The sequence below is a fragment of the Rousettus aegyptiacus genome, unplaced genomic scaffold (assembly GCF_014176215.1).
Source record: "Rousettus aegyptiacus isolate mRouAeg1 unplaced genomic scaffold, mRouAeg1.p scaffold_m13_p_4, whole genome shotgun sequence".
Taxonomy (NCBI): domain Eukaryota; kingdom Metazoa; phylum Chordata; class Mammalia; order Chiroptera; family Pteropodidae; genus Rousettus; species Rousettus aegyptiacus.
The window spans coordinates 144,327,258-144,340,750 of NW_023416307.1; the positions used below are offsets into that span (position 1 = coordinate 144,327,258).

Here is a 13,493-nt window from a genome sequence, read left to right on the forward strand (position 1 = left end):
TATCAGAGATTCATTATAATAGAATTAAAATAATTCTTAAAATATCAAGAACTTTCAACTCGCCTTTTTTTTTTTTTTTTTTTTTGGTAAGGTTATGGTCTCTAAAGTACTTGCAGAAAAAATATCTGCAATGAGGTTTCCATGAAAGTGCCACAGTGGTATTGTGGTTAAGTTTTTTTTAAGTCTTTGTTAAATATTGAAGCATTTACTGGCAACGCTAAAGTGATAAAATATTTAAGATCTCCTTAAAATACTTGATCAACAAAAAAAAGTAGTGGTGGAAAAGAGATGATAAATAGACGAAACGAGAATAGAAGGTTGGAATTGTTTAAGTTGGATGACGGGTACCGTTATTCTATTCTACTCTGTGTACATTCAAAGTTTTTCCTTAATACAGTTTTTTTGTAAGGATGTTATGGAAAAATGAAAAACAATATACACATATGCACAACCCTTCCTCACATTATCCAATATAGCACAAGCAGACTCATACCCAAACAATAGTTTAAGCGTCAGAGTGACTATTTCAAAGGAAGTATATGACTCAGTACTTTTTTTCATTAGGCAAAAAAGAGTATGCGCATGTATTAATCTATCGAGAAAAATTTCTTTCATTTGCATCTACAGTTTTGATTCAGAAGATTTCAGATTTTCTATCCTAGACTAGAATCAAACCAAGATTGTCAACATAGCACTACTTGGCTTGTGACATTTTAAAAAATAAAATAAGATGCAGGCTGATGCGAGTAGCCCCAAGACCTTATTCTAGAAGTCCCGTTCTCCTGCTTGACACAGGACAAGCTCTGCTAGCTAAGAGGACAAGCTAGTCTGTACACAGGTCAGCAGCAGATAAGCAGCCTCAGCGCTCAACAGAAGTTAGACAACCAAGACCCACGTCATTTATTTTATATAGTCTGTTCTCAATAATAGCTGCAAAGGATGATGTGAAACCTGAGGACTCGGGCCCCCCAAACTGATGAACTCCCACTGTATCACAAGTAAAACAAAACACAGCCCCACACGTGTTGACCAGGCACTCCCAGGTGGAGGGACTGGAGGGACTTCATGTGCTTGATCACAAATGAGCCTTGATTCCTCCTTATGGGATTGGTATGGCCTCCATGTTACAGGTGCAGATAGATGCTCAGGTTCAAAGCTGTTAATAGAGTTGCTTTCGAACAACAGTCTTCTGATGCCAAGGACAGTGTTCTTTTTACACTGGAGCATGTCTGGGATGGTAGGGAGAAGGTAAGCACTTCATAAAGGAAAGCGGGGCAGAAAAGAGGGGGAAAAGCTCTAGGCCTAAAGCTTCCAGAGTCAGAAACACCCTCAATTACTTTCTGACGGCCCATGATTTTGTACCATCTATTCTTTGCTATGAGCATAGAGCCTTTGATTGGTACTTCCGCTGACATCCATGTCTCTTGTCAGCTTGCTTTTTCTGCTTTCCGAGCTTTGACAGAGGTCTCCTAACAACTCACTTAACCTAAGAAACAGAAATAATAATTATTTTATAAAAAGAGGAGGGATTGTCATGTGTGTGGGTGGGACATTCACTGCTGGTCCTCTCTCTCTCTCTCTGTAACGAAGACGGTACAAAGAGAAGCTGGCAGAGCAACGGTCGCAGCCCTCAACTCCCGTGGACCACTTAACCTAGTAGGAGAGCAGAGCCTACCTCTCTGACTTCATGTAGCTGGCCGGAATACTGACTCTTGACTCTTCGGGCAGCTGCAGGCGACTTGTGATGCGTGATTGTGACAACACCGGGGGCCCCCGCGCTGAGGTGTCTCTGGCTACAGGGAGACGCAGAACTGGGTGTTCCATGGGGGAGCAAAGTGAGACTTCGGCTTCGGGAGCTTGGAGTAGTCTAGAATAAGCAACAGTGTCAAAACTCAACAACCGACCTGCAGAACACAGCTAAGTGTTGGCTTCCGTTTATTCTGGACCTCTTAATCTTTCCCCTTCATCTGTTTAGAGGAATGAAGGCATGGAGGAGGTATAACAACACTTCATGCTCCAAACCCGCACTCGCTCACCTGAGAGATAATTTCCATTAACCAGCCTCTGGTCCCATCCCCAACTGTCTCCTGCCCCAGATTATGGCCGTAAAGAACTGGCTACTCAGAGTCCCCTGGATCTGTGTGTCTCTGTGTGTATTAGCTCCTCCTCCTAGAATGTCTTCCTCCCTCCTGGCTGGCAAACTTCCGATGAGCCTTCAAGGCTCAGCTCAGTGTTCTCTGTTGTGTGAAGCTTCTCCCTGTCCGTCTCAGCCTCTCCACTGCTCTAATTCCGTGCATCAGGGTTACATTCATTGTCCTGCTACTTTCTCAAGAGATTCTTTCAAAACTCATCTTTATATCCCCAAGACCTGACATGTAATAATTGTTTACTTTATTAAGTGCTTAATAAATGTTTGCTGTATGAATTAATGTACTAAATCGTTCCTCTTTGTTAATGCAGTGTTTATATTTCATCCTATAGTAATATATAATCCAAATGATTTAGTATATGATAAAGATGGCATCTCAGCTCAGTGGAAATGAATTTGTCAGTAACTGGTATTGAGATAACTGGGCAGCCATCTGAAAAACAAAGTTGGATTCATCTCTCAGATCACAGATCCCAGATAGATCAAAGAAAAATGAAAAAGAAAACAAAACAAAAAGCATGAGAAGAAAACATGTAGCCTTGGGGTGGAGAAGACCTAACACCTCGAAATCCAAAAGCCATAAAAGAAAAGCTTGATGAATTTCATTACCTAAAAACTGAAAACTTCTGCACCAGAAACAAATATTAAAGACTTATTCCCACTACCAAGAGAGGCAAACGATAAACTAGGAAAAATATTTTCAGCTTGTTCCACAGACAAAAGACTCATCATTCTAATTAATAATTAGAAATATAATTCTTAGAAATTGATAAAAATAGCAAACTATTAAAATAGGGCAAGATGTGGACAGTTCACAAAAAAGATAAATGTCGATTAAACCACATGAAAACATGGTCAACTGTACTCATAAGATAAATATAAATTCAAGTCACATTTTGATACCATCTTTCACTCATCGGATTGGCAAAAATCCAAGTTCGAGGATACAACTTGTTGACAGGACCATAGAGAAACAAGTCTATGGGAGCATAAGGTGGCATGAACCTGTAAGGTGATTTGGCAGTACCTGTAGGTGTTAAAAATACATTTCCCTGTGATCCAGCAATGCTCTACTTGGGACTGTATCCTCCAATACCTCTGTCCCCAAGTGAAATGGCATACATCCCCATTAGTCACTGCAGCAGTATGTTTAGTAGCAATGCAAATGTCCATCAGTATTGCACACGTTAAAAAAATGATGGTACACCTACATAATGTAACACCTCCAAGCTGTAAGAGAATAATGAGAAAGGTCTCTGAGTTGGTCTGGAAAAAAAAAATCTCCAAAATTCTATAGTTACATGAAAAAAGCAAGGTGCAGAATTAGTCTACAATATGCAAAGTTCTGTGTCAAAAATGTGAAAAATGAGTACTTCTACTGTCATTTGTTTAAAACAAAAAATATTCTAGAAGTATACACACAAAACAATAAAAAAAAAGCTGCTACTTATTAGTAGAGAGGAAGGAAATGAAAGGGTAGGCGCAGAGATGGAGGTTTTTCACTGTATGGTTTGTTTGTTTTTTTTAATATTCTTTCATTTTGAATCATGTGATATAGTGCCTATCCAAAAATTTTAAAATTCTACTTAAAATTTACATTCTAAATGCTCCTATACTTCAACTTAAGACAGATGAAATGTTAGATTCATGACAGTTTTGGTATTTCAATTATCAAATATTTACTGAACACCTACCATGTGCCAATAAGAATATTTACTGCATGGTATCAAGAAGAAATGAGATGTCTTTCACCACAGACACTTATGGTATTGTTAGGGATATAAGATGCACAGATACTGATACAGAAAGACACACACATGCTCTCTCAAAGAGTAAGGAAGTACATAACAAGGTGCTGATTTGGCAATACAGCCAGAAAATGACAATGAAGTGAGAAAAAGATCAATGAGAGTTGACTTCATCACAGAAGGCTGTACTGAGGGTGAAAGACCTGACGCCTGAGCAGGATTTGGGATGGAGGAAAAACAGGGCAGCAGTGCACAAAGCAACCCAGTGAGTTCAAAGCGGTCTTACCCCCTGCCTCACATAACAGTCACAGCTCTAAAACTTGTTAAATGTTAATAGTCTGTAATTTTTCAAATCACCAGAAGGTTGGGGAGCAGAGTGGGAGCCTGGGTAGAAATCAGCATTGTATATTATCCCGCAGAACCCACAGCAGCTTATAAAGGTTCTCTGGATCTGAAACTTAGATATAATTATTAGAAATGCTGATGTAGTTCAGAAGCAGTGTATTGCTTTTAAATAACCTTGTTTATAGATACCTGGGGAAATCTGTGGTCTAAGAATTACACATACCTTGATCACAATGAAATATACCAATCATCCACTTTCAGCTTCAATCTTTTCACTTGGAACATGGAAGGGAAAAGAAGCTATTTCTTTAATCCCTTAATGACAGTCAACTTGCCAAAGTATTTAGAGTCTACTAAAACACATTTTGAAAAGGCAGATTTTTCACAGGGCTTTGAAGCCAGACAGACAAGGTTCAGTCCCCCAGCTCCACCAAGTTCTAGCTGTGTGACCTCAAGTGAGTTATTTAAGTTTTCTTATTAAGCATCAATTTCCTAATCTTTAAAATGAGAATGATACTATTGACTCTCAAGAGCCATCGTGAAGATTAAATTAGATCATGCACATAAAAATGCTTAGCGCGGTGCCCGACATGTGGGAGCTGCCTGGTCAAAGTTCGTTTCTTTCTTTACATTACTTAAAACTTGACTGATGAAGGCCTTATTGATTTTTAAAATGTGAGGAAGTCATTCAGCACAAAATCATAAGCAGTCACTGATCTGCTTTTCATTTTCTACAGAATCAAAGTGGTGATGAAGCCCAAAATATCATTTAAATACGTACTAGGGAACCTGTGTGGTCAGCAAGTAAATTGAAAGACTCTGATGAGAACTCATCAGAAACGAGGGAACAGGCACCTGTGCTTGGAACAATATCACCGTAAACGGCAATAAATCAAGAAATTCGTCCAGAAGCCAAATTATTCCACTGTGGATGTCTAACCCCGTGATCATTATTTAATGGCTGTCACCTGAATTCACAAGCAGTAAATCTGAGCTGAAAAACCTTTAATTTCCCATTAACTATGGGATTTTCATGGTTTATCTCACACCCATGCCTCCTCTCAGGATAAAAGAAGCAAAAAAGTCTCGCTCTTGGTAAATCCTATTGGTCATCAGACACCAGGAGAAAAAGAGAGAAGAGGCAGCAAACTGCCTTTTAAATAACTATATATATATATATATACATATATATAGTTATAGTTATAGTTATTACATATACATATATATATATATGTAACTGGAGAAATTTTGGGTTTAACTATAAATCAGCACAGTCTTTCCAAAACACAGTCTGTCTAAAATTTCCAGAGTTTATGCTTAGATGTCACACATACTCATCTTTGCTACTAATTTCAAATCCAATATTATCAGAGTTTAAGGAACAACATGGCAGAGTTTTGCTCCAAATATTTACTTCAATATTTCTAGGGGGGTGACTAGAAATACCAAGTGTGCCATCTGCGGAAAATTCTGAGTCAAGGGCAACTGTTTCTATTCAGGAATGGGATTCACTCTTACCCTAGGTAAACCACCCTATATGTCCTCTCCCTCAGCAAGCACCTCCCCGAAAAATGGCGTGGTGGCAAAAAAGAGGATATGGTGGCAGGAAAGGCCAAGTGCTGAAGCTCGAATCCCACCCGGGCACTCAGCATGCAATCAGGTTTCATGATACTTAACAACCTCTTGGTTTTTCCCTGCATTCTTCATTGGATTCCAAAATTTCCCAAGGTTTCCAGGAGGAGACAAACACCACACATACTCTTAGTATTTACTAACCAAAACTGGCATGAAGGAAACGCGTGATTGGAAAGGGAGAGAAAGCACTAGAAAGAATACTCCCAGCCAGGGAAATGGAGTTCTGAGTCAGGCAGAGGCTTCATATTATTACAGTGTCTAGAAGAGAAGCAAGAGGATCTAGTCCTACGAGGGTGAGTGTGGAGTGACGAGGAGCACAGTTTCTGAAGTCAGTGTCCTGAGTTTAAATCGGGGCTCTACCACTCATAAGCTATGTGGCTTGGAAAAATAATGCGGTGTTTTCATTTCTGAAGTTTCGGTACTCCCTACCTCATTGGGTTGTTCGAGAATGGAATGAGGAAAGGGAGGTGAAAACATGCCACATAGTAAGCACGTAGTGTCATCATTATCATTCGTAAATTAATAAAAATGAGGCCTTCGGGCACCAAGGAAGTCAAAGAGGTACGTGGTCCCAGAGTCAGGTATTACATGGACTTAAAGGTTGTTTTTGTCAACAGTGCCTTAAGCAGACATAGCCTTACCACTTTCTTAAAAATTTTTCACATTTTCGAAAACCATTCTGTTGCAGAACGCAAAGTCCCAGTAGATTATTCCAGTACTACATGGGTACTAAACAAGAAGAATGAGTTTAAATATAAGCATTTTACTCCATTAATAGTTTGGAATAAAATACAAAACCCCAAATTGAAAAGATAATTAGCTAGTCCTAAAAAAAATCTCTTAAAACATGTATCAAAAGCTTCTAATAGGCTTGTTGAAGCTGAAATTAAAATGCTGAAAAGAAGTAAGGAGGAAATATCTTGAATATACATTTGTGGCAACCACTTCTGTAGAAACCATTTCGGATGAGAGAAATTGCTAAAGATCAATTAATTATAACAGCATTCAAACGACATTTGATTTTGAGCCTATTTTCCTCGCTTCCTTGAATTTACAGTAAAAAAAAAAAAAAGACACTCTATTTCAGAATAAAATAGCCTAAGGGAGGCAGAAAAATCAAACCAGCCTGGTTATGTATTATGAAAAACAAATTTAACCAACTAAAACCATTTCATTACATTTCTCTCTTCTTCTACAAAAAAACTTAATGTACCATTTCTAAATATGTGAAAGCTAAGCACAAAAAGTAAACATATCTCAAGATCAAGAGAAAAGGAAAAGTATAACAGTTTTAAAAATAGTATATTCAGGGACTTAAAATTATTCAAAATTTCATATTCCTGGAAGTCAACATCTGCATAAAATGTGGAGCATTTTTTTAATAAATCCATTCCACTGTTTTAATGGCTTCATATAGATCTTTTCATTTTCCTTACTTTGTTGTTGTTCTTTAATATTCTGTTATCTCAAGCTTAAAACAGAATTAAAGTAGAAATAAAATTTTTAAAACTGGGACAATTTCCAAGTTCATTCCCATGATTAACATTCAAAATTATACGTAGCTCTCCTTTTCCAAATACCTATCTTTTTGCAAAAATAGGAGTTTCAACTTTAAGTTACAAACCTCAGAAATTTCTTCCATTGTCATCTGCAAATCTTCAACATATCTTACCCAATTTTCACTAACTTTAAACCGATAACCTCTTAAAATACACACACACGCGCGCACGCGTGCGTGCAAACATCTGTGCAAAGGAAAAACAGCAGTTTTTTCCCCTAAAGTCAGTCTCCTCTAGCCTACTTCTAAATATATTATACTAAAATCATGATTATGCATGCAAATGCTAGGTCTTTTGCAGTGCAAGCAAAATGCATAATATTTCCATTTCCTCCAAATAGAGAGAAAACTTAACAGTTTCGGCTTGCCTTTTCTCCCAAAATTTTCAGCACCCAAATAAATTCTGCTGAATCTTTTCTATCAGTTAATCCAACCACTCCAGAATCCCTAACCTATACTCTGGCCCGGCCTCGGTCTAGGTCAAGCTCAAAGGTCCAAAATGGGCTTAAAGCACTGGTCTCATGCTCTTGTCCCCTTTACCACAAAGCACCTTCTTTCCCCACTTCTACAGCTTTCGCCGGCTTCCAGATCCACCCAGAAGTGGTTATGTGCGATTTCAAAACCTTCACATGTCTACCCTCTCAGCCTTTGTACCTTCCATCCACATCCTTTGTTTGGGACCTTGCAATTCCAAGTACCAAGGATCCTTTCGATATTCTGAAAGCGTGAAGATGCCTTCTTTCTACTGAACAAGCCCAATTCTCTCCATTTCACATGCTACAGAACTACGGAATTTCAAGCTGAGGGAACCTTAGGTCTGGTCCTCTCCTTTTACAGATCTACAAAACTACAGCGTCAAAAAGGTAAAGCGAAACATACCAAAGTAGGGCCCAAATCACAAGTCTTACTCCAGATTCAACTAAAAAAGCCGAGCTAGATACTCAGCCCCACTAGATGGCCCTTCTCAACTGAATGGGAACCTAGTCATTTAAAATAGTGTCTAACACAAGATGAATATTAAAATATTTGATACAAAGGAAGAAAGCTGATATTATACATTTGTACCTTTCCTCTTAATAAACTTCAACCTACTTCACCTATCATCCTAAAAACATACACACAAGACTCCCTTGAAAGCAGGAAAATTGTGTCTTCTATTTTCTTGGAACTGCAGATCCTCAAAGAAAATTATTTTATTTTATGTATGATGTTTATCTGCAAACATTCATTAATGCCCCCAAATTGCCATTTTAATAGGAAATCTGAAAGGACTGAGAAAGTTTCCTTGACTTAATAATATACCAAATATAAGAGCAACCACTATATTTAATATAGAAATTTTAGCTTCATTGCTTTTAGATTTAGAAAAAAATATAAGGATTCTAATATCATCACATTTAACATAGTTCTGGAGGCACTAGCCAATAAAATACAGGAAAACGGACGAGGAAGAAGGAAGGAAAGGAATAAAAAATGGCTCTGACCATAGATGTGATCATTTTACAAAAAATAAAAAGAAATAAAATGGATGAGTCCAGCAACGTTGCCAGATATATGATGAATTTAGACAAGTTAATAGTGTTCTTCAGTATCAACAATAACCAACTAGAAAATATAGTAGAAAAGAAGAGACTCACAATAGCAATGATGACTGATATATAGGGGCTAATCCAATAAAAAATACATAAGACCTTTGTGGAGAAGATTATTTAAATCAATGAAAAGAAATCATTGAAAAATTGAGAAAATGGAGATGCAGATACCAAGTTAAAGAATAGGATAACTTAATATTGTAAAGATGTCAGTTCTCCCAAATTATTATATGATTATTCTAATACAAAATTCAGCAGGACTTTTTGATCAAGTCAATAAGTTTACTCTAATATAGGAATGGAAGAAGAAAGATTTGTGAAGGACCAAGTTAATTTTGAAAAAAGAAAAGGATTCATCCTATTACCAGATATAAACTGTAATGAACAACAAAGCCATGATTATGTGGTATTCATGCAGGAACAAGTAACTAGAGCAAAAACGAGAAAAGGCATAAAAACATACTTAAGTATGTGTGAAAAATTGGTATATTACAGAGGCAGCGCCATATATACCAGTGGAGAGAATGATATTGGGGAGAGCGGAAATAAAGCTGGCTCTGTACCTCACAGCATATACAAAGGTACAAGGCTAAATGTAAAAAGTAAAACCGTAACGCTAACAAAAGAGATGCAGAATACCTGCGAAAGTCTAAATGGAGAGAGAGCATTTCTTAAAAAGACCAAAAGTGCACATCTCAAGTTGAACATTTAATAGACTCGACTATACTATAAATAAGTTTCTATTCAATAATTACACTTTGGACAAAATTAACAAATGTGTGGACACTGAGAGAAAATGGATTAATAATACTAGAATATAAAAGGAGCTCCTACAAATAGAAGCTAGAAAACACTATAAAAATTGGGCAAACAGGCTATAAACAGAAGGAGAATCATGAATGGCTAACGAGCATATCAAGGCAATGGGAGAAATACAAATTAAAATAACTAGGAAGATTCTACACCTACCAGATTTGCCAATATTAAAGAGTAAAACACCACCAAATAATGACAAGGATATAAAGCTACTGGGACCTTCTGCATTGCTATCGGGAAAGCAAACTGCTGCAGTCATTTTGACAGCAACACAGCAGAATTTAGTGAAAATACGTATCTATGTTTCCTACGATCCTCAAGCTTTCAAGGTGTACATCAGTATGTATCAATAAAATGTATACATACGTCAGTTACAAGTAATGACTTAGAGATAAGTACAGTAGCACTAACAAAAATTAAAACATACTGCTGAGTTAGACAAGTTTTAAGAGAAAATATAAGATCTGCAGGACGATACCACTTATATAAATTTAAAACAAAGAATAGACAAACAAAGGCCAACATATATCCAGGGAATTTATGCTCAACAGGGACAAGAAGAATGAGAGTATAGAAGAAGGCAATTATAAGAGTTTTTTTGAAAAACATTTTAAAAGAAGGCCTTGTTTGGACTGATGACTTTGTCATGATCCAATGATAATGGTAATAACTTCATATTTATAATAGTTAACAGTTGCATGATACTGTGTGCCATGAACTGCTTTAAGTATTATGCCTTAAATCATTTAATCCTCTTTATAATCCCGTGAGGTAGGTACTACAATTTCCCATTTCACAGATGAGGCAAATGAGGCACAGAGAGATTTGATGTTTCCCCTTGTCCCATAGCTAGGGAGGAACGGAGCTGGGATTTGAATCCATACAAGCTCCTGAGGCCATGTTTAGCCATGACCTCAGGTGATTCACTCACTCTCGTCAACTGAGCTCCAAAAATGTCACCACAGCTCTTTGTCGAATACCATAACTGGTAGCTTGGTTAGCATTTGGGAGCAGGAGGGTACTTTTTAATATCAAAGTCCCATACAACACACTAATTCTTAAACAATTAAACAGTGAATTCATTAAGGATAAAATACGTGAAGATAAAATACATTGATTTAAATGTTTTAGTCAATTACCCATGATGGCAGAAATCATGTTCGATAGGGTATCTACAGATGTCAAAGATAAAATGCTGTTCACACTCATAGCACTTCATGTGTTTCATACATGAGTCATCTGTCTATGCCTTCCTGTCTCTCCTATACTACGACCTTCCCTGGGTCAGGGATCGTGTCTAACTAGCCACTGTGTGTGCTGATAAAGGACCTCACCTTGCAAATGCTATGACTGCAATAACCACTTGAGAGCAATGAATTCTCCCAACCTCAATTTTAACCACTGTCTAAAACCACTGTTCCTTCCCTGAAAACTTACTTTTAAAAATACCAACAATGACTCAGTATCTCCTCTCCTTTTCTAAGAAACAGAAGTATCTAGAAATGATACACCACCCACACTTAATTATAAGTAAACACGAAATGTCCAAAAAGCAACCAACACACATTCTTCAGAGACCCAAGTATTTCCTAAGCATCTACTATGTGCCAGGCACTGCCCTAGGCAATTGAGATATAACAATGAGCGAAATAGACAAATATCCCCACCTCATGGAAGTGGCATTCTGGTAAAAAGATCAAAATAAGTAAATCAGTAAAATGCAAAGTGTTTTAGATGACATGATATCATAAAACAGTGATATGTAAAAACGTAATGCAGAGAGAAAGGTGGGAGGGCTTTCCAATTTTGGATAGGTGGCCAGGGAAGGCCTCGTGAGAAGATGACATTTGATTTAAAGACCTGAATAAGCAACGGAGGGAGCCATGCTGACATCTGGGGAACAGCATTTTGGGTAGAAACTCAAAAAGTTCCATGGCCCTGCAACGTTTGCGTAAAGAGGATAGCACGGCGGAGCGGAAGTGAGCAAGGCACAGAGCAGTTAAGAGTTGAGGTCAGAAAGGTAACAGACTGGGAAGATGAGCCCCTGAATTAGAAATTACAGACAATTGCCATGCAAGCCAGAGTATCCGGTATCACCCGGGGCTGATTCAGACACCCAGAATGATGAGCCAATTAGAACAATGAGATCCAATAACCTTTTTTCCTCAGGGCCATAGTCAGGTATTAGTCATTTGCATACAATTTACATATTGTCTACATAGCATGTATCATCTTTATTAGATAATTTTCATGGTAAAATTGTATTGCTCCTGCCCTGAAGATGGGCATTTCATGATTTATTTCATTCTCTATTCTCACATCTCAATGTAATCAACCCAGAAGATATTTTTTTGCCAGAATTGAATCACAGCACAAAAGGAGAGTGCATTTCAAGGAATTCTGTAAATGATCACTTCATAAAATGGTGGAAAAAGGGTTCTTATTTTATGTTTAAACTTCTGTCACCTACCAGAGGGTCAAACCAGCCATGGGGATGAAAAGGCCAATGCAATTCTAAGACAGAACATTTCAAGAAACAAATTTGATTTTCTCACAATCAATAGCTAATCTCTGACAGAAGCGCTCCTATCTACTCAGAGATCATTATCTCCTTCCCAAATGCTCAGGCACAAAAGCGTGAAGCTCAAAGGGCACTCCTACTTGCGTTTCAGAAAGCTGCACACTAAAACAATTCAATCACACCACTGCCAACATGCCTGAGCTGCATGCAGAATCCTCCAGGATCTGTGAAACAAATCCTGCTAATGACTTATCTCCACCTTAGTATTACTGATGAAGTTAAAACGGAAATGCAAGATTTGCTAATAACTCAGGGAAGGTGAGTAAATAGAACCTTAGTAATAACCCTGTGGGAGGAGATAGCCACAGGAAGCTGCAGAAACCTTATAAGCTTAGCTTTAATTAGGTAGTTTTCCTGAAAATGCTACATGTGACCAGACCCTTCAAAGCTATAGCTCTTTGCCTTCCTCTTTTCTGCACTTTTTACATGTATGTAACTCATACACAGGTATATCACACACCCACAACCCTTCCTAATTCTCCCCAAGGCACTTCTTGCCAAAGCAGAAACAAACCATAGATTCACAAGTTTACACTAACACTGCGCTAGGCTTTTATTTAAGACACAAAGGAACATAGATTGTGCATCTTGGACTTTTCTGAATCCAGACGCAGGATTTGACAAGTACAAAGAGCCAACAAGAATTTTATTACTCATTATTATTTTTTGCTTACGACTAATTGCTGGATCACAGAGGAAAGAACCTCACTCAGATCTCTCAATTTTTACCAAATTTAAGATGGGAATCATTAGAAGTGTAAGTGGTTTAAGAACGCAGGCCCTGTCTTTCCAATCACTGAAATTTACAGAACCTGGACTATCAAATGAATACCCGGCAAAGCTGGAAGTGCATAGGACTCCCATGGGTGCCGATAATGTCCATGCATCAAGTACGCGCATGGAGACATTGGAAGCAACCCTGAAAAGATTCAGGCCATTTTATACGTGAGGCTTTTCGCATAGCCCAATCTCAGGATATCAGGTAGCAGACTCAGAAAAGCTATAGTAAATGCTCTCAATGCCCTCAATGTAACCGACTACTTGGATTTCCCACCACTTTTCATTCCTT

At 37.8% G+C, this 13,493-nt stretch overlaps 1 protein-coding gene across 5 annotated transcripts in view; it reads right to left on the reverse strand.

The window, feature by feature from the left end:
- Positions 1 to 13,493, reverse strand: part of OSBPL10 (oxysterol binding protein like 10) — a 234,052-nt gene that overhangs the window by 115,010 nt on the left and 105,549 nt on the right. For all 5 annotated transcript variants that reach the window (XM_016140772.2, XM_016140773.2, XM_016140774.2 and 2 more), the window contains exon 4: positions 1,676 to 1,867. In XM_016140772.2, coding sequence (XP_015996258.1) covers positions 1,676 to 1,867 — 192 coding nt within the window. The remainder of the gene's footprint in view (positions 1 to 1,675; positions 1,868 to 13,493) is intronic.